The sequence below is a fragment of the Asterias rubens genome, chromosome 14 (genome assembly GCF_902459465.1).
Source record: "Asterias rubens chromosome 14, eAstRub1.3, whole genome shotgun sequence".
NCBI lineage: Eukaryota > Metazoa > Echinodermata > Asteroidea > Forcipulatida > Asteriidae > Asterias > Asterias rubens.
Window position 1 is genome coordinate 9,846,047 of NC_047075.1, and position 27,975 is coordinate 9,874,021.

The following is a 27,975-nucleotide window of genomic DNA, read 5'->3' on the forward strand; positions in this document are numbered from 1 at the left end:
GAGGGGTGTTGTGTTGAAAGAAATCATTGAACAATTAAAATTGTTGCATTTATTTTACTTTTTGATCAAAAAGTGTTGATGTTTTTTGACCAAAAAGTATTTATGAATGGAAATCAAATTGGTCAAAAAGTAAAATAAATGCAAAAATTATAATTGTTCAATGATTTATTTCAACACAACACCCCTCCAGCTATGAAATGGTAAAGCCCTCCACCGCCCTCTGGTACACAACTCCTTGTAAGGGAATGCTGTGCGCGTCGCGCGCATCGCGTGATCTGGCACAACTGTTCCAGCTGTTTCTCTCGACCAATAGGAATGAAGAAACTGTCTTCTAAGAACAGGTGCAAGCTTGCGTGTCACGCCCATGTTTCAACACTTTTTACTGGTCATAAACAAAGGTTTATACACACCCACGTGACGCACTCTCCACCAATAGGAATAGAGAAACTGTCTGAGGTATTTATGAATACATTTTAAAACTAACATCTGAAGCCTTGATCGTTTCTCCAGGCATGCAACTCTTCAGAAGAAAAAGAAAACGCAGAAAATTAAAACAAACTTATATTTTCCGTGAACCAGACTGAAACTAGCCGCATATTGCGCTTGGATTTCTGTTTTAAGAACCGTTAATCCGTGGAAGAGTTGCATGCTTGTTTCTGATAACAAAGGCCCATTTCCAAACTACGACTTCGGCTTTGGATTCGTATTGAGGCTCTGTTCTCTCGTCTGAAGCCCTAGGTGCGCGCATACGTAAAGCAAGAGCAAATTGTCAAATCAACCAGCAGGGCCAGAAGCCCATGCCGTCGTTTCGAAAAGGGCAATAGACTTGATCTTAATAGGATTGTTCTGATCCTTTATTTGACGCAACTTCACTCTCCTCTTCATCTTCCTCGTCTTCTTCTTCTGTCGTGTCGCCCGTCGTCTCACCGAACAGTTCCTCTCCTCCAGCTCCAGAGATCAAATCAACCGCTTTGATATCACGCCCTCGGAGTTTCAGCGTGATGAGATCTGCGCTTTCTCTCAACCCCAACACAATGAGTTTCCCGCTCATCACCACTTCCACACATGTGATGCGTATATCGGGAGTGAAGAGAGCTACCATTGTTCCACGATCGAGGTCCCAGAGTGAGATGTCAGTGGCAAAGACGATCGCCCTGGCTCCATCGTCGATCATGAATATCTTGCTCTCCATCGTGAGCTTCATGCCCTTGTAGCCTCGTAGCTTACGGAGAGTAGATTTCCGTCGGACGTCCCAAATTTTGAGGATGTTGCTCTCCTTACCGAAGAAGACACGTGTTGCGTCGCTGTTGATCCCGACGCAGCAAACATTCGGCTCGTTCTTGATGCGCTTCCTGACCTGCCCGCTTTGTAAGTCCCAGAGTGTGACGTAACTACACTTTGCACAGTCGTCGTAGTTAGCATGGGCCAGGAAACTTCCGGTGTGCGTCAGCGCAGAGTTGAAGAGATAAAGCATGGAGCTCTCATTCTCCAGCGTCTGTAAGTGAGACTGGGTCTCAACATCGAAGACGCACATGTGATGAGCGAAGTAACAGCAGACGATGACCTTCTCATCTTTGCTCATGACATATTGCTCGATGGCGTTCTCTTTCTCCTTCCTCAAATCATCCAACCTCTTCTTCTCTTCGCTGAATTCGCTGTCCCGCCGTCGCTGCCTGGCAGTGTGAGATTCCGACCTCCGATCCCATGGAGTCATCTTGGCACTTGTCCCTCTCTTAGTTCTCTGCCTCAAGGCTTCCTCTTCATCTCGCCTCATCCCTCGCCATCTCTCCAACTCCTTGAACTTACTCTTAATCCTAAACTTAATATGCCCTGTCACTAAACTCCAACAGATCAGATGGTCCCGGCTCTCTGATAACCCGAGCAAGAGCTCCCCATCCAGGAGACGGTACTCGTGCGCCGGGGACGGAACGATAAAGACACCCGTAAGCTTACGGTAATACTTCTTAAGCTTCAAATTATACATGAAGACCGTCTGGAAGACTGGCGTCGGCTTCTCGCTGACGGACGACATACCGCGGTCGGACAAGATCACAGCTTTGTGATTACGGATCAGAAACACGTCATGCTGGTCGACCAAACCTCGCTCTATGCGGACAGCATTCCCAGAGCATTTCCCTTTCAGGACGTTCCAAACACTCAGAGGGCCATTGTCGATGGACTTCGCGACGACGTACCTAGGGTTGTTTATCATTGGGACGAGGCTGGACACTCCTTCTCGTTTCTTACTTTTGGAGTCGGTACCCTCACGGTCGTTGACGTTCTTACTGATGTTCCAGATGCGTAACGCTTTGTCCTGTCTGGAGGCACTCAGGCAGAAGCTCAGATCAACGCAAGCTCCCATGGTAGACATCTAGGAAAATAATGGTAAAGAATTAGCTGAAGTTGCTGGCTAATCTTATCTTAAAAACACATGCAGTATATTAGAGATGTTAAATTTGCATCGAGATAAAGAATTTTTTTTTTTTTTTTTAGTGTGTTTGGTTTTTACCCATACACGGATGTATGGGTAAAAAAACCAGAATAAACACAAAGCAGTTTATGACAATTAACTGTTAGCTTTTTCTTAAACAAGCCCAGAGGCCAGTAAATTGTTTAGTTTTACTATCCCGTATTTGAAACTTGTGTCATAAATATATCTTTCTGATATAATAAAGGTAGTGATCACTGCTTTCCAAGCTTTTCCAGTTTTTAAAGAATGAAAAAGTTGTCCAAATCAAGGAACTTTTCTTGCAGATATGACCAGGATATCAGTTAAAGACAGTATTAGCGCATAGTGGAGTTCTAAGTGGAACAACAGTGGAATTACGGCACTTTTACTAAACAGAGTAAGTTATCTTTTGTTTGTGTTTAATTATAACGTGTATGATATGCAAGAGAATCTCTCTGATGGCAGGACAATAAACTGAATTGAATTGAGTAGACAGGTACCTGTGCATGTTTAGCCATATGTTTGTGATCTTCTGTCTCTAGATTCCAGACTGATATATGGCTGGTGTTGGATTGTGCCGATGGGCAGAGACTGAATAAACTGAATTGAATTGAGTAGACTGGTACCTGTGCATGTTTAGCCATATGTTTGTGATCTTCTGTCTCTAGATTCCAGACTGATATATGGCTGGTGTTGGATTGTGCCGATGGGCAGAGACTGATTAAACTGAATTGAATTGAGTAGACTGGTACCTGTGCATGTTTAGCCATATGTTTGTGATCTTCTGTCTCTAGATTCCAGACTGATATATGGCTGGTGTTGGATTGTGCCGATGGGCAGAGACTGAATAAACTGAATTGAATTGAGTAGACTGGTACCTGTGCATGTTTAGCCATATGTTTGTGATCTTCTGTCTCTAGATTCCAGACTGATATATGGCTGGTGTTGGATTGTGCCGATGGGCAGAGACTGAATAAACTGAATTGAATTGAGTAGACTGGTACCTGTACATGTTTAGCCATATGTTTGTGATCTTCTGTCTCTAGATTCCAGACTGATATATGGCTGGTGTTGGATTGTGCCGATGGGCAGAGACTGAATAAACTGAATTGAATTGAGTAGACTGGTACCTGTGCATGTTTAGCCATATGTTTGTGATCTTCTGTCTCTAGATTCCAGACTGATATATGGCTGGTGTTGGATTGTGCCGATGGGCAGAGACTGAATAAACTGAATTGAATTGAGTAGACTGGTACCTGTGCATGTTTAGCCATATGTTTGTGATCTTCTGTCTCTAGATTCCAGACTGATATATGGCTGGTGTTGGATTGTGCCGATGGGCAGAGACTGAATAAACTGAATTGAATTGAGTAGACTGGTACCTGTGCATGTTTAGCCATATGTTTGTGATCTTCTGTCTCTAGATTCCAGACTGATATATGGCTTGTGTTGGATTGTGCCGATGGGCAGAGACTGAATAAACTGAATTGAATTGAGTAGACTGGTACCTGTGCATGTTTAGCCATATGTTTGTGATCTTCTGTCTCTAGATTCCAGACTGATATATGGCTGGTGTTGGAATGTGCCGATGGGCAGAGACTGAATAAACTGAATTGAATTGAGTAGACTGGTACCTGTGCATGTTTAGCAATATGTTTGTGATCTTCTGTCTCTAGATTCCAGACTGATATATGGCTGGTGTTGGATTGTGCCGATGGGCAGAGACTGAATAAACTGAATTGAATTGAGTAGACTGGTACCTGTGCATGTTTAGCCATATGTTTGTGATCTTCTGTCTCTAGATTCCAGACTGATACATGGCTGGTGTTGGATTGTGCCGATGGGCAGAGACTGAATAAACTGAATTGAATTGAGTAGACTGGTACCTGTGCATGTTTAGCCATATGTTTGTGATCTTCTGTCTCTAGATTCCAGACTGATATATGGCTGGTGTTGGATTGTGCCGATGGGCAGAGACTGAATAAACTGAATTGAATTGAGTAGACTGGTACCTGTGCATGTTTAGCCATATGTTTGTGATCTTCTGTCTCTAGATTCCAGACTGATATATGGCTGGTGTTGGATTGTGCCGATGGGCAGAGACTGAATAAACTGAATTGAATTGAGTAGACTGGTACCTGTGCATGTTTAGCCATATGTTTGTGATCTTCTGTCTCTAGATTCCAGACTGATATATGGCTGGTGTTGGATTGTGCCGATGGGCAGAGACTGAATAAACTGAATTGAATTGAGTAGACTGGTACCTGTGCATGTTTAGCCATATGTTTGTGATCTTCTGTCTCTAGATTCCAGACTGATATATGGCTGGTGTTGGATTGTGCCGATGGGCAGAGACACAAAGCATGGGATCCCATACGATTGACGTACAGCTCGTTCACAACGTCATGAGTACAACCTAATCAAACAAAGAAAACAAACAAATCAATTATTATTAGATTCAAAGGGCTAATATCACTACCAGTTGTGTGTTCTACATGTATGTAACGCGCCAAGTTTGCTAGAAGATAAATATGTTATCACACGCCCGCTCGTGGAATAACGGAAAATAAAGCGTGTCTGCATCCCATACACAACGAGGTCAGGTCACGTTGGATATGGGACGCAGAAGCGCTATATTTTTCCGTATTCCGCTCATGCTTGTATGATAACTTATAATAAGCAGCAAACGGAAATTTGGTTGGTAATCCTGTTGTTTTCCAGGAAGAAATTTCATGCAACTATTTTGTCAACTCCAACAACCCTATTCCTTTCAGGGCCCAATTTCATAGAGCTGCTAGGCACGAAAATTTGCTTAGCATGAAATTTCTTTTCTTGACAAAAACAGGATTACCAACAAAATGTTTATTTGTTGCATATTGCTTGTTACTGGTAATCAGCTGTTGTTTGCTTATCCTGAAAATCACGTGGAAATTTGGTTGGTAATACTGTTTTTATCAAGAAAAGAAATTTCATGCTAAGCAGATGAAACAAATAAAATAAAAACACTGAGCACATCACCGATGCAGTAATATGACTAAACGGGTGTCATACCTTTGACAGCTCGTTCGTACTTTCCGGTCTTGACGTCGTAGAGTTCCAATTGGTGGATCTCAGAGAGCTTCATGTAGAGATAACGACACACCACGATGTAGTAATCTTTGGAGATCCCCAGAGCGGTCACAGAAGCAGCCTGACCCGGTGCTTTTAACTCATGCAGCTATAAAAACAAGAAACTATGTTGAAAGGAACAGTACAAAATTGGTTAGCAGAAAGTTGTCTGATAACACACTTACATAAAACTTACACGGTCTACTGATGGTGATAGAAACATGGGGTGTCGTGGCCAAGCGGATAACAACATCGAACTCAAGCTCTGCTGTTTCTGTTCAGCAGAGTGTGAGTTTGAATCCCGGTCGTGACACTTGTGTCCTTGAGCAAGACACTTAACTATAATTTCTTCTTTCCACCCAGGGGTAAATGGGTACCTGTGAGCATGGTGAGGGCAGAGATGGTTCTTGTGATTGGTTAAGCCGAGTAGCGCATTTTAATGTTGCACAGGCTGCGTACTCCCCACCAGGGAGCTGAGATGGTTTAAGGAGTGATTTAAGGCCCAGTGACCAGGGGTAATAATGTGAAGCGCTTTGAGACGCCCTTCGGGTGTGAAAAGCACTATATAAAAACGGGTTATTATTATTACTATTATTATTATTATTATTATTATTATTATTATCCCTTGAAATATTTCTCTTATCTGAAATGTCTTGATTATTCTGTGCGAATAAATAACACTAATATGTCTGTCATACACACTGGGGAGAGACAATGAAGTGTTTTCTAAAGCAAAAGTAGGATTATATAACAGAAGTGATCTTAGCCACATTTCACAACCCCTAACCTGAAACAATATAATAATAATTTAAATGCACCAATTCCAGACTACGCAACAAAGAGGTAGCAATAAAAGTATACATTACAATGTTTAACATTTCTGAAAACGACCAAGACAACTTGAAAAAGAGACAACAAGAAATTAAGAGCTCAAGTTGAGGCAAGGCAACGTGAATTTAAAACATTCACTTGAAGAGATATGTTGACATTATTTGGCATTTAAAGAAAAATTAAATTTTTACATGAAAAACGAAATCTAAATGAAAATTTTCAACAACACTGTCTAGAAAATCTTGTTCTATCACCCCCATTCTGAAACAACTACACTGGCTCCCTATCTCTCAACGAATCATCTTCAAGCTGATGCTCATTGTCCACAAAGCTCTAAATGGCAAGGCTCCCCACTATATTTCTGAACTGCTTCAAGTTTACACTCCATCAAGAAATCTTCGACCAAGTTCCATGCTTCTCCTCATTGAACCCAAGTCTCGACACTCATGGGGTGACAGGTCTTTTTTTTCAGCCGCGCCACGCATCTGGAACTCTCTACCACTTAATCTTTGATCTTGTCTTTGTACCGCAAAGTTCAAGTCTCTTCTCAAATCTTATCTTATGTCACAGGTTTTCAAGGATTAATTTTGTTGTGTCTGTTTTTCTTTGTGTTATGTTTTGTTTTTTTTGGTTTAACTGCGCCTTGAACACCCAGCAGGGTGGATATGTGCGCATTACAAGTCTTATTATTATTATTATTACTATTATTAACAACTTACTCTCTGTCCTGTCTTAGCATTCACAACGTAAGCCTTGTTGTCGCTCCGGAAAGCATACAGCACTTTCTCCCCAGACGTTCCGATGGAGACGCACACCGACTGGTCCTTATGTATCCCCTCCCCAGCGATCTCCCTTCCCGCCACCAAGCAGCACTCCCCACCCCCAAGCTCCCACGTCCTCATGGCGTTGATCCCGCTGAAGAACGCGCAGAGGTACTGCTCGTCCTCTCCAGCGATGGTTATACTTGGGGGGTCGATGTATTCTTCCATGGTGCCGACGAGGATACATTTATCCAGATCCCAGACGTGGATTTTGTTGTATGTGACTGCAATAAGGATGTGGTTCCGTAGGGCAAAGCGGATGATGCTCACCTAAAATAATAATAATAGTAATAATCAGTCAATCGATCAATAAATAAATCAATAGTCAATTATAGAGCTTAAAAATCAAAAGGTTTGCTCTAAGTCGCTGGGACACTGTTTGAATAATTTTGGGGAAAATTGCAAAACTAAACATGCGGTATTCGCTCCGGTACCTGTGTCTCTTCCTGCGGTACCGGTGTAGCGTTTGGTGAAACTTAGTATAAATAGATTCTTGTAAACTAGAATAATCGTCATACATGAGAGGTCATTCCAGGCTCATTTAAGACACTGGACACTATTGGTAATTGTCAAAGACCAGTCTTCTTAATACTTGGTGTATCTCAACATATGCGTAAATTAACAATCGGTCAATCGGTCGTCGAAGTTGCGAAATATTAATGAAAGAAAAAATACCCTTGTCAGACGGTGTTGTGTGCTTTCAGATGCTTGATTTCGAGACCTCAAATTCTAAATCTGAGGTCTCGAAATCAAATTCATGGAAATTTACTTCTTTCTCAAAAACTACGTCACTTCAGAGGGAGCCGTTTCTCACAATGTTTTTTACTATCAACCTCTCCCCATTACTCATTACCAAGTAAGCTTTTATGCTAATAATTATTTTGAGTAATTACCAATAGTGTCCACTGCCTTTAAGAAGATGCGACTACTCAAAAGGACTATGGTTTCAATGGCTTGAGGTTTTTAGGACAATACTTTATTATTACATTTGCTTTGTTTCTTTGTCCTGTCTTGTCATTGTCTCCATGAGCTATTTAAAGGCAGTGGACACTATTGGTAATTACTCAAAATAACCAGTATCACAAAACCTTTCTTGATTATGAGTAATGGGGAGAGGTTGGATGGTATAAAACATTGTGAGAAACAGCTCCCTTTGAAGTAACATAGATTTTGAGAAAGAAGTAATTTTGCACGAATTTGATTTCAAGACCTCAGATTTAGAACTTGACGTCTCGAAATCAAGCATCTGAAAACTCACAACTTAGTTTGACAAGGGTGTTTCTTGCTTCCATTATTATTTTGCAACTTCGACGACCGATTGAGCTTAAATTTTCACAGGTTTGTTATTTTATGCATATGATGAGATACCCCAAGTGTGAAGACTGGTCTTTGACAAATACCAAAGGTGTCCAGTGTATTTAAAAGGACAATACTTTATTATGACATGTCCTGTCTCGTCCTTGTCTCTACGTTCTGTTTAAGTTCTGTTCAGAAGTCCACTATGTTGTTGTATAAGGCATCTCTTTACAAGACTTTGTCTTTTGAATATGCCTCCATAATATTATTGCCTCTATTTCATGAATTTATTTGAATTATTTTGAGGGGGGGAGGGGTCACCAAGGTAAGCTTGGGCGGTTCCTTCGGTTACCCGGTTCTACCCGGTTCCAAATTGAAAACCGGACCGGCGGTTCCACTCTTCTGTGGAACCGGGTACCCGCTTTTGTCAGTTCCGATTTTTTAAGAGTCCCAACTATAAAAGGCTCTGTGGAGCCGATCCTGCGAAGAACCGGCTCTAGAAATTGAGGCTTGATGTTGAAAGCGGTGACCGCAGACACAGTGTGCAAAGGCTTCAAGCCGACATGAGTATCAACTATCACGTGTGGCTGCATACACAGTGCACAGCCCCCTCCAATGCATAGGCATCTATACATGTATATCTCATGCATATACATGTACATGTACAGAGTCCAAAGTCCAAATAGACAGCACGTTGTGATTGACTGCCGATATATCCATATTCATAAAAGCTTGCCCCATGCACAAAACACACAGTACTGTATGCATGTACAGGCATGTACAGGCATGTACACTTGTATGTACAGAGACGACTCACTGCTACACAACGGACGTACTGCCGGCTAAATCAAAGACTTTTTTAAATGCAGGGAGAATAGGTGCTCGGTGGCATGATGTCTGATTGACTTGGGGTGGGTTTTCTGGTATTTTCGTTAAAAATAGATCGGCTCCAATTGTGTGTGTGTGAGCTCGGGACCGATGTCTGATTAACTTGGTTATTTTCAGTTAAAATAGATCGGCTCAATTGTGTGTGTGTGAGCTCGGGACGGGCGGCTTATGTTTTATATTGAATTGGAACCGGGTATGTCTCAGAACCGAGCTTTTTTTCGGAACCGGAACCGAGCCCCAAATTTCTGGAACCGCCCAAGCTTACACCAAGGTGGTGGGTACCAGATATCCGGTTAAAATCGAAGAAATCTTAACCCTTGTTTTAACACAAATTTTTACTCATTCAAATGTCACTTTGGTTTTCACTTTTCACTTATTGTATGTCATTTTCTTAATCTTTTGCAATTTTTACTGTCATGCGCCCTCAAACAGGCCAGTCCGCAATATAAGATCAATAAATTACTATTATTATTATTTCATCTCCATCTGTACTCTGTCCTACCTCCATTCCCATTTTCGGCAGAGTCTTCAGAACCTTCCGACTCCTTAAATCCCACATCTTCACCGTTCCATCCGTCGAGGCCGTTCCAGCGATGCTACCATCCGATGAGACGGTCACCGCCGTAATCTCGCTTGTATGACCCGCAAGTAGATCGAACAACACCCCGCCAGGTTGGGATAAACAAGTTGCAGACGGCATGAGAAGTGGCACTGAGCTACGGTTCAAAGCTCCGAACATCACAGCGACAGACGGGTACTTCTTTGGGTCCCCCACAGACATCGGTTTGTCCGTTGCGATGATGTTGTACAACCGTCCCATCAACTGAGACCCGAGTTGGTTGGGATCTTTCCCCAACGCCACCGCTGAGAGCTGTAGGGTGTCACTCATGAGACGCAATTCTAAATCGTTGGGTTTGACAATGAGGGCGCTTTGGACGTCGTCCAGGAGGATGCGTAAGGAGGTGGCTTTGAGTTTGGCGAGGGTCCATTCGTAGTTGATTAGGACTTCGGTTTTGAGTTTGTCTAGTTGGTTGGAGTGGAGTAGGTGGTAAGGAAGCTCATTCAGTTTGCGGAGGTTGTTGACTGGTTTGGATTCACCTGAAAAAGTCAAAAACAAAACAAAGAAAACTTGATAGTTTGTTATCCAGTGTTGTAGCCACAGTGTGTCGACCCACCCGGGACTCACTCTGGGCAAAATACACTGTGCCACCCACCACAGACTTCCCTTAGACCAACTAAAAAATGTGTCCACTATGCAAATTATCAAATAAACAAAGTGGACATGCCATTCAAGTCATTGTATATCACAAACAGTTTGGAAACCTGGCATCATTCCTGAAGCTTGCACTGTAGCAAATGATGGCCCTGTAATTAAACATGAATAATTTTGTTGACGGGCATGCACAAGATTTCTGCGCTAGCTGTATAAGCGTATAATTTTTATTTTGTATGCAAGTTGCCAGACACACAAGGTCAGAGGGCCACTTTGAGGTGTGGGCTACAATTCTTTTTGTCCAGAGGCCGCTGTCACCTACTCCTAGGGCTGAAACAGGGTTACCCCTATCACAGTCCATACAAATCTAGGCTTGGGTATCTTCAATTTGAATGCCTAGTATTGTGGAGTACGCTCGTGCACAAGCCAAAATTCCCTGTTAAAGGCAGTGGACACTATTGGTAATTACTCAAAATAATTGTTAGCATAAAACCTTACTTGGTGACGAGTAATGGGGAGAGGTTGATGGTATAAAACATTGTGAGAAACGGGTCCCTCTGAAGTGCCATCGTTTTCGAGAAAGTAGTAATTTTCCACGAATTTGATTTCGAGACCTCAAGTTTAGAACTTGAGGTCTCGAAATCAACCATCTAAATGCACAGAACTTCGTGTGACAAGGGTGTTTTTTTCTTTCATTATTATCTCGCAAGTTCGATGACCGATTGAGCTCAAATTTTCACAGGTTTGTTATTTTATGCATATGTTGAGATACACCAACTGTGAAGCCTAGTCTTTGACAATTACCAAAAGTGTCCACTGGCTTTAACCTGTGAAATACGCTTGACAGAAGGGCAGAATTCCCTTCTTCCACAAGCGCTGATTGCTTAACACTGTAAAAAAAAAAGGAGAGCCATGAAATTGGGCCCTCACAGCAGTGAGAGTCAATGGTTATTTCAGGCGAATTTACAAACGCCGCTAACAGCAAAGCATTTACCAAAAACCTACCATTAGGGAAGAGGTGGTTCCAGACCAGCGGCATGGGATCAACGAATCGTTCCGCTCCTCCGTCGTTACCAGGGAACGGTTTCTTTATGTTTCCCCACTTCCCCATGAAGAACTCACTCAGGGCGGAGTGGTAGGAGGGCGCTTTGTCTCGTTGTTTTAGATATCTAGAGAAGAGAAAAGTACATCAGTTTATTATAGAACAAAGATATATTTTATGTAAACAAGGCTAACGACCACTCTTGGTTTGGGCACTACAAGAAGAACAATTATTTAACGTAAAAAGAACTTAGGGGAGCTGTAGGTTGAAATTTATATTCTTCAAATAGACCATGTGAACCTTGATTACAATAAGTGTGACCTTTTGTATTCTTTGAGTATTCTGGCAGGCAGGAAACTGTACTGTTCCTATATGGGAAAGTTGATATTTTGTGTCATTATTTCTACATAAATCCAAGAGTTATGAAAGTAAAAGCTGGACAAGTTTTGAGATGCGCTCCCTTTCATCATATTAAAACTTGATAATGATTAGACAGTGCAATCTCCATAAAATATAAGATTTTATATTTTCTTCCATTAGGCTGTGTACAAATCGTGCCTGCAGGAAGTCCAGGCTCTGTCGCTCTTTGGTAAACACGTGATGTCACAGGTCACATCGTCTATAGTATGGATTGACAAAATAGGGAGATCGTCAACAACTGGCTGTACATGGCGTCAGGAACCCTCAACCAAGTTAACCATGCATGTGTGCTATCAATAGATATGATAAGGAGGAAGGGTGCTTGCTTGACAAAGCTGGGTAGGATTGCATAGTTCCATGTACAGCCACAAGCCATCACGATAAAATTTTGTTTGTATACTGTTATTATTATTTCTGTATTAAAAAGCGAACGAGCTTAAAGGAAGTGGACACTATTGGTAATTACTCAAAATAATTATTAGCACGAAACCTTACTTGGTAACGAGTAATGGGGAGAGGTTGATGGTATAAAACATTGTGAGAAACGGCTCCCTCTGAAGTGCCATAGTTTTTGAGAAAGAAGTAATTTTCAACGAATTTGATTTTGAGACCTCAGATTTAGAACTTGAGGTCTCGAAATCAACCATCTAAACGCACACAACTTCGTGTGACAAGGGTGTTTTTTCTTTCATTATTATCTCGCAAGTTCGATTGAGCTCAAATTTTCACAGGTTTGTTATTTTATGCATATGTTGAGGTACACCAACTGTGAAGGCTAGTCTTTGACAATTGCCAATAGTGTCCACTGTCTTTAACAATGGAATAGTTACAAGCTTCAATGACGACAGAGCAAGGACAAACCTTTCTGTTGCACATTCAAAGAATTCTCTGTGCAGCCATCGATAAGTCCAACACCCATCAACGACCCCGAGCGATAGATACTGCTCCAATTCCGCCCGTAGTCGACACCACAAGACAGGGGGTAGACGCCTGAGGGAGGTCCCATTCTGAGCCACGACGTCGTTCATGACGGCATCGTCCAGTGAGAGGAGGTCTTCTAGCTCTGACCAGGAGAGACCGTTCTGCGAAGCTGTGATGTAGCCGAGGGTACGTCGGACGAGAGGCTCACCGTAGGTGGATTCCAGACGAATTATTATATCTGGTTCAGAACAAACATTATAAGTTTTACTACGTCAACTCAACAACATTTATTTCCAAATTCCTCAACCAATATATACATAAATAGGATTCGAGGCATTGCATGGTGAGGTATCAATATATTTGGTTAACGGTAACACCATGTGTGTACATATGTATCTACTTGCCAGGTAGAGTTTGTTCTTAGAAAACTGACGACGACTAGAGCAAACTAGTTGAAACGTTGAGACCAACCCAAGAACTGACCTCGCGGTAGTACAGTTAGTTACGATCCTATAAGCTAAAGCAGTAGTCCCAGACTATTTCTATACCATCTGCCCAGGTAATAGTTAATAACCAGGACAGTGCTTTTCAGAACTGAGAAGTCTCCCGAACACCCGAACAATCTACTCCGCGATAGTAGAATTAAGCAAGACAGTTCCCTAAGAACAAACTCTACCTGGCAAGTATACAGTTTGTAGATACACACATGGTGTAACCACAAACCAAACATATATCAATATAAATAGAACGTAAACAAAGTGATAAAAGAGTTTAAGAAATTGGGGGCACAGCCAAGTGGAAATTTTATCTTTTTCAGAAAAGACAACACAACAGGTAGGTTTTGTTTACTAAATGTTACGTGAAAACCAATTAAAAGTAGACCCAAGTTTTCCTAAGACAAACTTGGGTCGGTTGGATTTTGTTTTCTCACAAAACTCGGGAAGATACTAAGTATACAGTATTTAATAAACATGGTGTACCTCAGTCACCTTTAAAAAAGACAATTATAACTTTTCAACAGTTCTTACGATTCACGAGCTTCTTTAGCGTTCCAGGTAGGAATAGCGCCCTCCCGGTCAGCTGACTGTTCCATCTGGCCGCTTCGTCAGCGGCTAACGTCACAAACAGCGGGGAGGCATTCTCCTCGCACGCTTTCATAACGGCAGACCGTTGCTCTGAGGTCAGGCGTCGATTCTTGAGGGCAAGGCGGTGACTGAGAATGAACGACGTGTCGGTTGGACTGAGGTTTGGAATTGGGAGGAGACTCGCCTCTGGGAGTACTTTCTAAAAATATAACAAACCAAAATATCATTGTCACAACGAAACCATGACTTAATATTCAATTAAATTCTATTCAATATGACGTTTATTCCACACTCTTTTATGAAAGATTTCAATATGATCAGTAGGCCTACATCTAGAAAGTAACAAAATGAAACGCACTTATAAATTATACAAAATTATTATATTGGTAAAGGAACATGTTGACTTGGATCGGGTTTACGTGGAAAGTAACAAACGTTCACTTCATACGCAAACAACGTTTTCAAACTTGTTTGATCCCCTTATGTTTCCAACCTGAAAACTTGAATTTGGTGACGCACACAAAAACAACTATGAAAATCATTCAAAAGATAACTTCACCCTCTACAAAATAAACTCAACTTGTAACACAAGAAAATAATCACACCGACAGTTATCCGATGGTTTCTGGGTACGACCAAAAAACGGTTGAATTTTCATGGCGCATTTAGGAGTGACTGACATTATGTTTAATATTGCGTGCTAAAGGGTTAAGCATAATATATGAAATTGTATAATTTCTTTTCAAATGAACTCTGACCTTTAAGACTTTGAAGCACTCATGTTGTTCCTCTTCAATGGTCACCGTGGTAACCACCAGATGTACGTGTTCAGGGAGATTCTTAGGTAGCCACATGAGATTGCGAGCGTTGTTCTCATCGGAGAGCTGATCGAGGGCATCGAGGAAGATAACGAGGGGGCGTTGAGATGAGGCCGCGCGGAAACGATTCTCTAGATCATTCATCAGACCAAAATAATCCTGAAAATGCAGAAAATTTCACTCAATTTAAATTTTAGGTACACGTTTGGTAGTTACTCTAAACAAATATTAACTTAAAAACTGACTTGGTAACGAGCATTGGAGAGCTGTTGATAGTACAAAATGACTCCCTCTGAAGTTAGTTAGTTTTTGAGAAAGAGGTATTTTCTCACTAAAATAATAAAAGACTTCTAGCTAGAAGTCTTTTATTCTTATCTGAAAGCACACAAATTCGTCCAACAAGGGTGTTTTTTCTTTCTTCAGATTTAGAATTTGAGGTCTCGAAATCAAGCATCTGAAAGCACAAAACTTGATGTGACGAGAGTTTTTTTTCTTTCATTATTATCTCGCAACTACGACGACTGATTGAGCTCAAATTTTCACATGTTTGTTATTTTATGCATATGTTGAGATACACCAAGTGAGAAGACCAATAGTGTCCACTGCCTTTGAACTGATGTGTAAAAGAAATGAAAACACGTTACTACTACGGATCTGAAATAAAGACACAGCTCTAGAATTGCAAAGGTCGTGGGTTTGAATTCCACCCGAGTAATACATGTGTAGGCCTGTGATTTGTTCACTGAACTCAGAAAAGTACTGAGTATATAACAGTGTAAACACACATCGGTAAAACTAAAATTACTAATGTCAATAAAATAGTAACAGTACCTCTGGTATGGACGAAGCATCCTGGCCATAGATATGACAAATCTGTCGGCAAATATCCGTAAGGATTTTCCTGATGTGATGAGAGTCTGATGTCAGACCAATGAACCGAACGATGACGGCCAACTCTTCACTGGGGGAACATACAGAGACAAATCATTAGCTCCATTAAAGATGGAAGCCAGAATAATACATCCTTTTCACCTGAACCAACTCACACCTGTTATCTACATATAATTCCTATTTGGGAGAGCCTTTTATCCAACCAGTTCTCTTGTCTCTATCTTTCTTGTATTATATACGTTTCAGTGGTTTCTATTATTGCGTTAGATGAAATTAATTAATCATTAAAGAGGCCACAATAATTATCCATTTCCTCTTTACCAATTCACACCTGGCATGCCTGGGCCCAATTTCATAAAGCTGCTAAGCACAAAAATTTGCTTAGCATGAAATTTCTTCCTTGATAATAACAGGATTTACAACAAAATTTCCACGTGATTTTCAGGATAAGCAAACAACAGCTGAATACCAGTAACAAGAAATATGCAACAAATGGAAATTTTGTTGGTAATCCTGTTATTATCAAGGGAGAAATTTCATGCTAAGCAAAATTTTTGTGCTAAGCAGCTCTATGAAGTTGGGCCCTGTTATCTACTTGTAAGTCCTTATCCAAACAGTGGACCATATACTTGTAAGTACAAACCAATTTTTAAGCGATCTAAAAAATCGCTACTACCTTTCAAAATTTACATTTTCACAGGTTGGTTTTATTGTATGTCTTCATTTTCAAAGGGATTAAAACCATCGAATGGTGAACAAAAAAAAATGTATATTGTTTTTTGTTTGCCTTTAATAATAATTATCTCTTTTTTGAAAAATATTGGTTCTGAGAAGAACCAGGTCTAGAGACACAGTATGGCCTAAACATTTCATACAGTGTGCTCAGCTGGTCTTCAGGAAAGCTTCCAATCTTACTCTCCGTGCTGATTGGTTTACACCCCATACCTTTTCGTCCAATCCCTGACCAGCTCAGCTGCTTTGGCAACAATGGACGTCTTCCCACTTCCCGATGGCCCGTGGATGGCAAGCGGATGTTTGGCGTTGCTCCTGATGTAGTGTTTGATACTAAAGAGTGTTTCTGAACATCCGTGGAATGATTTGATGCTGAAAATTGAAGCAAAGCACACATTTTTATAAATGAAAGAAGCAGAAATTTTGTTTTTCTTCATTAACGCCATAAACCAAACATGTGTTTTGAATTAACTTTAAAAAAGTAAAGCCCGGTTCACCCTTCGCAGAAAGTAATGCATTAAGAGAAAGCTCAATCAAAGAATTTTTCTTCTCACTGAGCGAATGTGTCTACACTATCATTACTTAATGATAATAATAATAACACAGCATTTTTAAAGCGCACTTTAAGAACAAGAAGAAAATTTTACACGATATCTTTATAGGCTAATCTGAAGAAATGGGTCTTGAGAGAATGTTGGACTCGTGAGATGTCATGTGTGTCCTTGAGATGTTGAGGCAGAGAGTTCCAGAGGCGGGGTGAAATGTTACTGAATGCCCCGTCCCCATAACTGGATAAACGGGTCAGAGGAACATAGAGCATGCTGCTCGATGACCTCAGACCCGGCCTGACACTACGGGGGTGAAGCATGCTCTATATATGTAGGTAGGGGCTAGTCCATGGAGAGGCTTGGGTCATTATACTTCACAGATGTGCAGTTAATCTACATGTGGCATTCAGCAACCTTACTGGTTTGTGCATGATCCAATAAGGTCCACTGTTTTGTAAAGCACTTACATGAATATAACAGGTGTGAATTGCCAGCAGATAAGGAATGTGTCTTTTGCAGGCATGCAAATGCCCGTTGAAAAAAAGAGAGGACAGTTTTCAAAGGCACAACGCAAGTGCGGAGCGAGGCAGCCGAACTGCCACGGGACATGATACCCACATTGGTACCCTAGAAAATGTTGAGGTTTGTTATGCTTTTAGGTGCATTTTTAGCATGTACTAGGCTTATTTTACATGATTGTAGTTGTACACTGTTTATTTTATTTTTTTTTTTTTCACGGAATTCCGCTGAAACGCGGAAGAGTTGCATGCCTGCTTTTGGGAAATCTTATTTTTTTTCCTCAAATAAAGCCAACCAAAAATGTTTTTTTTTTTTTTTTAAAAGATTGATGCTGAAATAGCATGGAATAAAGTAGGTCCCTCACTCAAAATAAAGTCCCTTGGGGAATAGATGTGTACTATTAACCTCATTGCCAGTCAATAATGTGTATATAATACCTACCAATTTTGCACGAAATTAACATGAGGTGCGACGCACCAGTAGAAGGCATTTTCTTCCGGCACGATGCTTGACCTGTCGTTGACACTGGTGGCGCTATCTATCATGACCTTCAACGAGTCGTGGAACTCGTTGGCAAATTTATCCAGGTACTGTGAGTGGGAGCGGTTGCTGGATGGGTTTATGCCGTCTTTATGCCACTCTGTAGTGAACTCGTGGATGTCTGTGTACTTCAACTGTAAGCAAAATCATATAGAAGAATTTTGAAGTGATGTGGTGGGTAACTGCTGCACCTCTAGACAAATGATGGATTCAACATTTTTGTGATCATCCTGTGACAGATTTTTGCTGTTTTCTTTGCAACTACTCAGCTGAAACTTAAACAGGGACGCCAGTGACTCTTTCCTTCGGAGCCTGAGAAAAATTTGCTGCGACGGAAAGGGGGTCACCGCTCCAAATGAGCGCTGGAAATCTGTTTTCAATAAAATATGTTTTCTATGGCCAGATGAAATATGGAACGCCGGATATCCGTTTTCAATAAAAGATTTTTTTTTTTTTCGGCCAGATAAAACACGGAGCGCCGGAAAAATATTGAAAAAGCCGGAATTCCGGCAATAGCCGGAAAACTGCCGCCTGTTTTTAAACATCATTACGTTGGCAAAAACCACAATATATGACCCTCTTAAGTGTCTTGCCTAAGAACCTAAGAGCTGCTTTAAACAACAAAATTATGCGTACCAGAAAAAGGTTGCCAGCCCAACTATTTTGCACATGTAAAACTTTTGACTGGTATTCAACTAATTTTTACTAAGCAAAAAACTCTTATGCAAAATATTCTGCTAAGCAGCTCTAAGGCCAAGGGCCCAATTCCATAGAGCTGGTTAAACAAAAACATAGTGCTTAAATTTGTTCTGTTGAGCAAAATTAAGCAGGATACCAGTTACATTTTTACTACATGGTATTCTAGCTGGTAAGCATATTTTTGTTGTGCTGAGCAAAATGTTATATTAAGCTGCTTTATAAAATTGGGCCTAGAAACACAACAAATAATTTGATTACCTTTTCTGTGATCTGAACTTCCCTAAGATCGTCAATTTTCTCCAAGGATGTCAGATCTACCTCCGGCCTCATTGGATGCAGATTGATGTAGTCTCTAGCGTTGTAGTCTTGAAGATGTAGATGAAGATCTGTGATGAATCTCTTGAAGGAGAGAACTTTACCGTGGACGTCTTGAGGAGAACCCAGAATGCCAGTCTCAACTTCTTTTTCTGTGACTATTAAATGGAGTGTTTGGACAGAAAATATAAGCTGATAAATTTTCCTCTGTTGTACAGACACTAGACATAATGTCTGTTGTAAGGCTCTTGTCCAGTCTGTTCTTGGTTGGCCATACAGCCACTGGACACATTTTGTAATTGTCAAAGACCAGTATTCTCACTTGGTGTATCACAACTACATGTAGCTGAGATAGATTGAATGGCTTCTCACTTGCACCTCCGAAAAAAGATATCGACAAAATATGGAGACCACAAACATAGGGCTTGAAAGCTTAGTTGGTGAGTGCTAGCACGTTAAAGGCAGTGGACACTATTGGTAACTACAAAAATAATTACGTATTAGCATAAAACTTTACTTGGTAACGAGTAATGGGGAGAGGTTGATGGTAAAAAACATTTTAAGAAACGGCTCCCTCTGAGGTGTCATAGTTTCGAGCAAGATGTAATTTTCCACGAATTTGATTTTGAGACCTCAGATTTAGAACTTGAGGTCTCGAAATCAACCATCTAAACGCACACAACTTCGTGTGACAAGGGTGTTTTTTTTCTTTCATTATTATCTCGCAAGTTCGATGACCGATTGAGCTCAAATATTAACAGGTTTGTTATTTTATGCATATGTTGAGATACACCAACTGTGAATGCTCGTCTTTGACAGTTATTACGAATAGTTTCCACTGCCTTTAAATGGTGACCGTTTTTATTGCCAGCCGGACCACAGGCAATATTTTTGACTCGGTCTCGGTTTCACAGGTTTGTTATTTTATGGATATGTTGAGGTACACTATCTGTGAAGACTAGTCTTTGACAATTACCAATAGTGTCCACTGCCTTTAAGTGGGAGTTCACAGGTTTCCTGTAATGGTACTTTTCCATAACAACACCCATAAGACACACTAAACTGACGCTCCCAAATAATTTGAGCTAAAGTACATGAATTTATACACCATGTGACCTCTGACGTCACACGAAACCATAACATGATTCGCGCGCATACCGCCGGGCAAAACCTTTGTGTTTTGGCAGCCAGCTAGAAAGTGTACGTAATCTTACTATGACTACGCAACTCAGTGCCTGGCGAAACATGACGTAATGGGTCATTCCATGTCAGACCAACGCACTTTTTTACCTCATGTCTTCCGATTTTGATAAAAATTGCTGTGATTGTAGGTCCTTATGAGCAATGAATGCACAGCAATTTTTAGCCCGATCGGACTTACCATGTGGTCAGGGCAGAAACCACTAAAATCTGACATTTTTAGGGTAAAATACCACCTTTTTGGTAAAAATATGAAACAACCATGTCAATTGTCATCACATATGCAAATTTGGTATCAAAATGATGAGAATTGCATGCTCAAATCAGTTCTTTTGTCAAAAATAAATTTTCTGAAATGTAGGTCACTGTTATCTTTAATATGCTATCGTGACCTTTGATCCAGTTTTTGAAATAATGTATCATTCCAAAAATCAATGAAATAAAAATCTCTTGATAGAGCATGTCTTCCACTATCAGAATCCACTAAGAAACAGTTGGTGTGCATTCATTGCTCATTAGGACCTACAAGCACAGCAATTTTGATCAAAATCGGAAGACATGAGGTAAAAAAGTGCGTTGGTCTGACATGGAATGACCCACATAGTGTTTTGTCAACAGAGGGCGGTTTTAATGTAAACATAGGTCACATCGTCTATACACCATGTACTTTTCTAAATTTTGACTTGAGCCTTGTGCCCACTACTTTACTTATCAGGCACTTTAAAATAATTTGAGGAAAGAAATAACATTTTCCAAATTTGTTGTTGAGCTTGCGCCCATTACTCACCTGATAATATCTGACACTCCCAAATAATTTGGAACAATAAACCGTAACTTCTCAAGAAAAAATTAAACTTGCGCTCACTATTAACCAGGCACAAACTTAACTTACACTCCACAATAATTTGAGCTGATACACCAAACTTTTAACATGTTTAATAACAATTTTGTTTTGAGTTTTGGGCCCACTACTCACCAGACATGCAATAATCTCTTCTCTGGTCCTCCTCCTTCATGTAACGATGCATGATCTTAAGGAGACGGATCTGTACAAAGAACCACTGGTTTCTTGCTCGTTGCTTCTTCTGTTTATCATTGCTCAGTACATCCTTGAACACGGAGCTGTGGAACGAGAGCAGGAATTATTAATATCTTATTTGTATTCATAAATACCTCAAACAGTTTCGCTATTCCTATTGGTGGAGAGCGCGTCACGTGGGGTGTTTAAACCGTTGATAATGACCAGTGTTTATAACACGCTAGTCTTGATGCAAGACGTTTCTTGTTACGGGCGATGCAGGCGCTGTTGGTGAGTTGGCCGAGCTGTGTGTGAACGGAAACCCTGCGAATATGCACCAAGACTATACGCGCATGCGCACGAATGGAACCGGAAGACACACACGTATAGACATCTTACATGTACATACTGAACATACCATGGAGGTGGAAACAGAGCTCAAGCACTCGGAAACGGATAAGTTTTACAGAGTTTCTTACTTTATTACGCCTTTTAACCAAAAGGTATTTATGAATGGGAATCAAAGTGTGTTGAATCGGTTTTTAACTAGTGGTTTAAACCCGCCGAGGCCTGGGTCTTGATAATTTACCTCGAATTTGTCTCGGTAAAATTATCAAGAACCAGGCCTCGTTGGGATTAAACCACTAGTTGAAAAACCTCTTCACCAGACAATGATTCCCATAAGTAAGAAACTCTGTAAAACTTATCCGTTTCCGTGTGCTTGAGCTCTGTTTCCAAAATTATATTTCATGCTGGTTTGCCCAAGGATAAACGCCACTAAAAGTAATACCTCAAGTACAAATTTAAGCGAAAACACAATGCAGAAAACAAAAAGAGAAAACAGAAACCACCAAGAAAATTTGTAAGAAAAAAAACAATAACTGTCCAGTAGGATGTCATGGCTGAGAGCATAAAATTCAAGTTCTGATGGTTAAGTCATCTGAGTGTGGGTTCGAATCCCGGTCATGACACTTGCGTCCTTGAGCAAGATACTTTACTATAATTGCTTCTCTTTACCCACGGTTTATATATGGGTACCTGTGAGGGTAGAGGTTGATAATGTGTACAAAAAAAACCACTGGCGCCATACGGCAGCTCATGGCTGTATACTCTCAAGGGAGCTAAGCAATTACAGAGGCGTTATTAAAGGCTAAGCAGAAATGAGCAGGATACCAGTCACAAATTGTACTTGTGACAAAAAAGTTTGGCTGGTAACCATATTCTGCTTAAAGGCAGTGGACACTATTGGTAATTACTCAAAATAATTATTATCATAAAACCTCACTTGGTAACAAGTAATGGGGAGAGGTCGATAGTATAAAACATTGTGAGAAATGGTTCCCTCTGAAGTGACGTAGATTTCGAGAAAGAATTTATTTTCCACAAATTTGATTTTGAGACCTCATAATTATTAATTAAGTCTCGAAATCCAGCATCTGAAAGCACACAACTTCGTTGACAAGGTTTTTTTAGTTTTTTTCATAGTTATCTCGCAACTTTGACAACCAATTTAGCAGCTTCGTTATTTTATGCATAATGTTGAGACAGCAAGTGGGAAGACTGGTCTTTAGCAATTACCAATAGTGTCCAAAGCTTTAAGGTAGAGGGAACAGTCATTTATTTCATGACCATCTTGAAGTAATATTCGTCTTAAAACTGTCTGGAGTGTAGAAATGAGAGAAACTTGCATGCAGGCAAGGAGTTGAAGCTGAAGGTAGGAATTTATATTCTTCTAAAACAGTCTAGATTTTAGGATTGAGGGGAAAATGCACCAGGAAAAAAAATTCAAAGAGGTGCAGTGTGTGTAATAAAGCTGTTTTCAGTGGCTGGTTGGCTGGCTCTAAGCGAAAGTGTATGAGTAAAAGAAGTCTGGTTTCACGTACAAACTTGAGAGGAGCATGATCTTGACTTACCTGATATTCTGGAGTCTGTAGCAAGGAGCCAGACTATTTTCATCCAGTTGAAACCAGTTCCTCAACAGGGTAATCTCCGCATCGTATTCCTTCTCGGTCTGCTTTTCTTGCTCACTGTCGACATCGTACACCCCTCCACCTTCAATGGAATCTTCTCTGCATTGTTAAGAACACAATCACAAAAGGGTCATACTACATTCATTTAGGGAGGGGATGAGGGTGGTGGTTGCTATGAAATTGATTCAACTACAAGATTGGCACCGCCGACAGCAAACACCCCTCCACCTTTAATGGAATCTTCTCTATAGTGTTAGGAACACACCAGACATGAGTCATACCACTTTTTCATTTAGGGGGGTTGGAGTGGTACTTCTACTGAAACGAATTCAACTAAAAGATTGGTGAAGACTAACCAGGAAAGTGCAAGTTTTAAACTCAATGTATAAACAAAATAATAATAAGGACTAAGAAGATAAAGTTTAAAGCCCGAACACTGAAACTAACCAACTCTTTTTTTGTTTCCTAAACAAAGTCCAGAGAATTGTAAAATGTAGATTTTTTTTTTCTCCCACACTGCAAATTTTTGTTAAAATAATGCCAGAACCATAACATTTTGAGTAATAAAATTATGAAATAATGTTCAGTCCAATTCAAGAGAAATTAGAATTAAACTATTATGAAAAGATATTTAAGAAATTTAACAATTATTGATTGTGGCTAAGATGACACTTTCTTTAGCAAGCACTTTCTTACAAGCACCTTGTAAACCCTTATAAGTGCTACATAATTGGGTTTCAGAATCCATCATCGCAATAACATATCTTTCTGAAAGTTTCGGTATACTCAGCGGTGTGAGTACCTTGTTTGGTAGATACGTGCGCTATACAAGACTTTAGATATTATTTCTCACCAGGTTGTAGCACCTTTATGACACTACTACAAAAAGTTGTGAATGTTAGTGGAGGTAAACACTGTGCTAAAAAACAAAATGATCTGTGGATCATAAAATGTGTATTAACATTATGGGTGCAGGAAAACAACATCATGTACCTGTGCAAACTGAAAGACAACACAATGTTAAAGGCAGTGGTGGACACTATTGGTAAATACTCAAAATAATTATCAGCATAAAACCTCACTTGGTAATGAGTAATGGGGAGAGGTTGATGGTATAAAACACTGTGAGAAACAGCTCCCCCTGAACTGGTGTAGTTTTCGAGAAAGAAGTAATTTTCCACGAATTTGATTTTAAGACCTCAAGTTTAGAATTTGAGGTCTCGAAATCAAGCATCTGAAAGCACACAACATCGTGTGACAAGGTTTTTTCTTTCTTTCATAGTTACCTCGCAACTCCGACGACCTATCAAGCTCAAAATTTCCAAAGGTGTGTTATGTTATGCATATGTTGAGATACACCAAGTAAGAAGACGGGTCTTTGACAATTACCAAAAGTGTCCAGTGTCTTTAAATGACAAGTTCCGTTAAAGGTTTGCTATCACAGTGGTTGAATATAATACTGGGTTCATAATCACACTTTATCATAAAGTATCCGCCAATACAGTTACAAAGGCGCTTGAACAAAGAAAATTAGCCATTTTCATGATTTATCACCCAATTCATGTAGCACCTAATAAAGGTTTAACAAGGTCGCGCAGGTCTGTATGCTTTGTTTTTGAGGGCAAGGGCACAGGGCACACAGGCATTCTCTCCTTGGTAAAGGGCACCCTAGGAAGAAATTCTAAAATTCTCTTGGAGCAATTCAAGGGCACAAAGGCAACGACCAGGTGGATAAAAGTGCTTTAACACTGCCATCAACTGTTTTGCTAACAAAACCATATCTGTAATGTTCCTTTAGCAACAGCCATATCCGGCCATAGTAGCTGTATATAGCCTCCAACTTGGCGGCTACATCTGCGGCTATGGCTAGATATCCGCATCACCATGCATTGAAGTATAGGTCTTCCTTAGTAACACCCTTAGCAACAGCCGTAGCCGTAGCTGTAAATGCCAATTTGGATACGGCCTTAAAGATGCATATGTCAGATTTTTTGCCTAAAACATTAAAAAAGAAATTTGTTTGAGTGAATGAAATTTCAAAGAGTATCACCCGCTCTAACAAAAAAAAAGTTTAACTTTTACTTTTAATGATCAGGAACCATGACAAAAATTTGAAACGTTTCTTACAAATTTACCCAGTCAGTTTCCCTTGTGGTTTATATTGCTATCTTATAAAACACATAAGAATTGGTCACGTGATATATTGTCGGGATCCCGACAAAAACAAATTTTTAGCACTTTATTTCACTGCTAAAACTAATAATTGGCGGACTTTTTTGAGCAATGGCTCAAATGAAAGCTTGTAACTTTCTCGACCCCAATCAAAATACCCATTGAATTTTAAATCAAAATTTTTGGGGTAAAATCGGCCAAAAATCTGACATAGCAACTTTAAGTTTGTTGCACCCAAGGTTGACAGTCTATTACTTTGACCTTTGACATAATTAACGATAACGAGGAGCGTTATGAACTTTTACTTAAATTGCCATGTGACTCAGTATTACTAAAATTGTTAAGTTATAGATGGTTATTTTTCTCTTAAGTTGTATTTCATAAATTGTCAGGTTATGAATAATTATTAAACTAAATTATTCAATTAATAAACCACATATCGAACATTGCCTATTTATCTATTTTCAAACTCATGATTGTAACTTATTATTTATATGTATTCTTTTTGAAGAGGCCAGACCCTGTACAAGCCTATAGGCTTCCTGTCTGCGACCTCCACATACTGTTGTTAAGTTCTATAATTATTTGCCCCTTACAAATGGTATGGAAATAAACCTGAAACCTGAAACCTGAAATTCTCAACAAACATATTACTCACATAAATATCAGTAGGGTTGTAGGCCAGCTACAGTACGTAATGGTAAGCATGCAAATGAGATGGGCGGAGACAATAGTAAATTAGGTGAGAGTACAATGAATGAAAAACAACAACCATGAATATAATTTGCATAATTAAGAAACTTGGTATGAATGATATTAATAATATGCTTTAAGGTATTAGTTTAAACCCAACACCTCCCGAAAAAATAACATGTACATTCAATACCAAAGGTATTCGACTGTACAAGAAAAAGAGGATGTTTCGACCTTGTCCAAAACAGGCATTAGGCCTACCGACGACTGAAAACCAGTTTGGAAGTGATAAAGAATGATTATCATCCCGTAAAGCCATTTGACCCTTTCGGTACAGAAAAAAAAGTTCACAGATTTACAAATAACTTACAGGGTTTACAGCAGGTAGTGGTGAAATACTTCTCTTGAAATATTAGTCCATGAAATGCTTTACTTTTTGAGAAAACAGTAAAACAATATCAATTCTCGTTAACGAGAATTACGGATTTATTTTAAACGCATGTCATGACACGGCGAAACGTGCGGATACAAGGGTGGGTTTTCCCGTTATTTTCTCCCGACTCCGATGACCGATTAAGCCCAAATTTTCACAGGTTTGTTATTTGATATAGAAGTTGTGATACACAAAGTGTGGGCCTTGGACAATACTGTTTACCGAAAGGGTCCAATGGCTTTAATAAACATCATTGTACCATGTTATCTAAGTAAGTAAAAAGCTGGATTAAAAAAAAAAAACTTTTGTCTTTTTCTCTTAGTTCAACCCCAAATTAATGAAAAATATCACCAGTCACTTTCAACCATGGTTTAATCTACTTGGATTAAAGATAGTAAAAGGCATAAACCAGATCAAAATCATCATTTACCGTCTCTTAACCTGGTCAGTAGCTCTAATCGCATTTACAACCAGGACCCCTCTCTCTTTGAAGTAAGTTGATGAACTGAAAAACATTTTCCAGCAAGCAGCAGTCAAAAAAAGACACACATGTATGTTAATATTAGTAATAATATATTAAACTTCTGCGAGTTAAAGGCAGTCAACACTATTGGTAATTGTCAAAGACCAGTCTTCTCTCTTGGTGTATCTCAACATATTATATGCACAAAATGACAAACCTGTGAAAAGTTGAGCGCAATTGGTCGTCGAAGTTACAGAAAAATAATGGAAGAAAAAACAACCTTTTCACACAAAGTTGTGGGCTCTTCGATGCTTGATTTAGAGACCTCAAGTTCTAAATCTGAGGTCTCAAAATCAAATTTGTGAAAATTACTTCTTTCTTGAAAACTACATTACTACGGAGCTGTTTCTCACAATGTTTATGCTATCAACCTCTCCCCAATACTTGTCACCAAGTAAGGTTTTATGCTACTAATTATTTTGAGTAATTACCAACAGTGCCCACTGCCTTTAAAGGCACTGGACACGTTCCTTTGGTCTCAAAATATTAGCAGGATGACTACCTTGGTAGGCCTAACGAGCAGCAGAGAGCTTTAATAGTGTAAAACAATGCGAGAAACGATCGACACCCTCTGAAGAAGCATAGTTTTAAACGACACCCTCTGAAGAATTGTAGCTTTAAACCACACTCTCTGAAGAAATGTACATGGAGTTTTTGAGGAAGAGAGAAGTTCTCACTAAAATTGTTGAATCTGAGAAAGACCTGAAGCATTTCTCAGGCACCTGTGCCAAAAGTGTGCTTATGAATCTTCTATCATTCTCCATTGCATCTTCATTGACCGATAGACTAAACATTTTCACAGATTTGTTACTTTGTGCATTTGTTGGGAA

The 27,975-nt window shown here is 39.9% G+C and overlaps 1 protein-coding gene across 2 annotated transcripts in view; it reads right to left on the reverse strand.

Annotated features, from left to right (window-relative positions):
• Positions 1 to 494: 494 nt before the first annotated feature.
• The window catches only part of LOC117299286 (NACHT domain- and WD repeat-containing protein 1-like), a 57,056-nt gene continuing 29,575 nt past the window's right edge, over positions 495 to 27,975 (reverse strand). For both annotated transcript variants that reach the window (XM_033782774.1, XM_033782775.1), the window contains exons 9-24: positions 27,053 to 27,127; positions 23,268 to 23,423; positions 21,313 to 21,458; positions 19,080 to 19,294; positions 18,024 to 18,256; positions 16,729 to 16,887; positions 15,724 to 15,853; positions 14,833 to 15,051; positions 14,018 to 14,273; positions 12,930 to 13,227; positions 11,612 to 11,775; positions 9,896 to 10,491; positions 7,108 to 7,479; positions 5,501 to 5,666; positions 4,714 to 4,865; positions 495 to 2,371 (exon numbers count right to left, since the gene is read on the reverse strand). In XM_033782774.1, the coding sequence (XP_033638665.1) occupies positions 833 to 2,371; positions 4,714 to 4,865; positions 5,501 to 5,666; positions 7,108 to 7,479; positions 9,896 to 10,491; positions 11,612 to 11,775; positions 12,930 to 13,227; positions 14,018 to 14,273; positions 14,833 to 15,051; positions 15,724 to 15,853; positions 16,729 to 16,887; positions 18,024 to 18,256; positions 19,080 to 19,294; positions 21,313 to 21,458; positions 23,268 to 23,423; positions 27,053 to 27,127 (4,876 nt within the window). In that variant the 3' untranslated portion in view covers positions 495 to 832. The remainder of the gene's footprint in view (positions 2,372 to 4,713; positions 4,866 to 5,500; positions 5,667 to 7,107; positions 7,480 to 9,895; positions 10,492 to 11,611; positions 11,776 to 12,929; positions 13,228 to 14,017; positions 14,274 to 14,832; positions 15,052 to 15,723; positions 15,854 to 16,728; positions 16,888 to 18,023; positions 18,257 to 19,079; positions 19,295 to 21,312; positions 21,459 to 23,267; positions 23,424 to 27,052; positions 27,128 to 27,975) is intronic.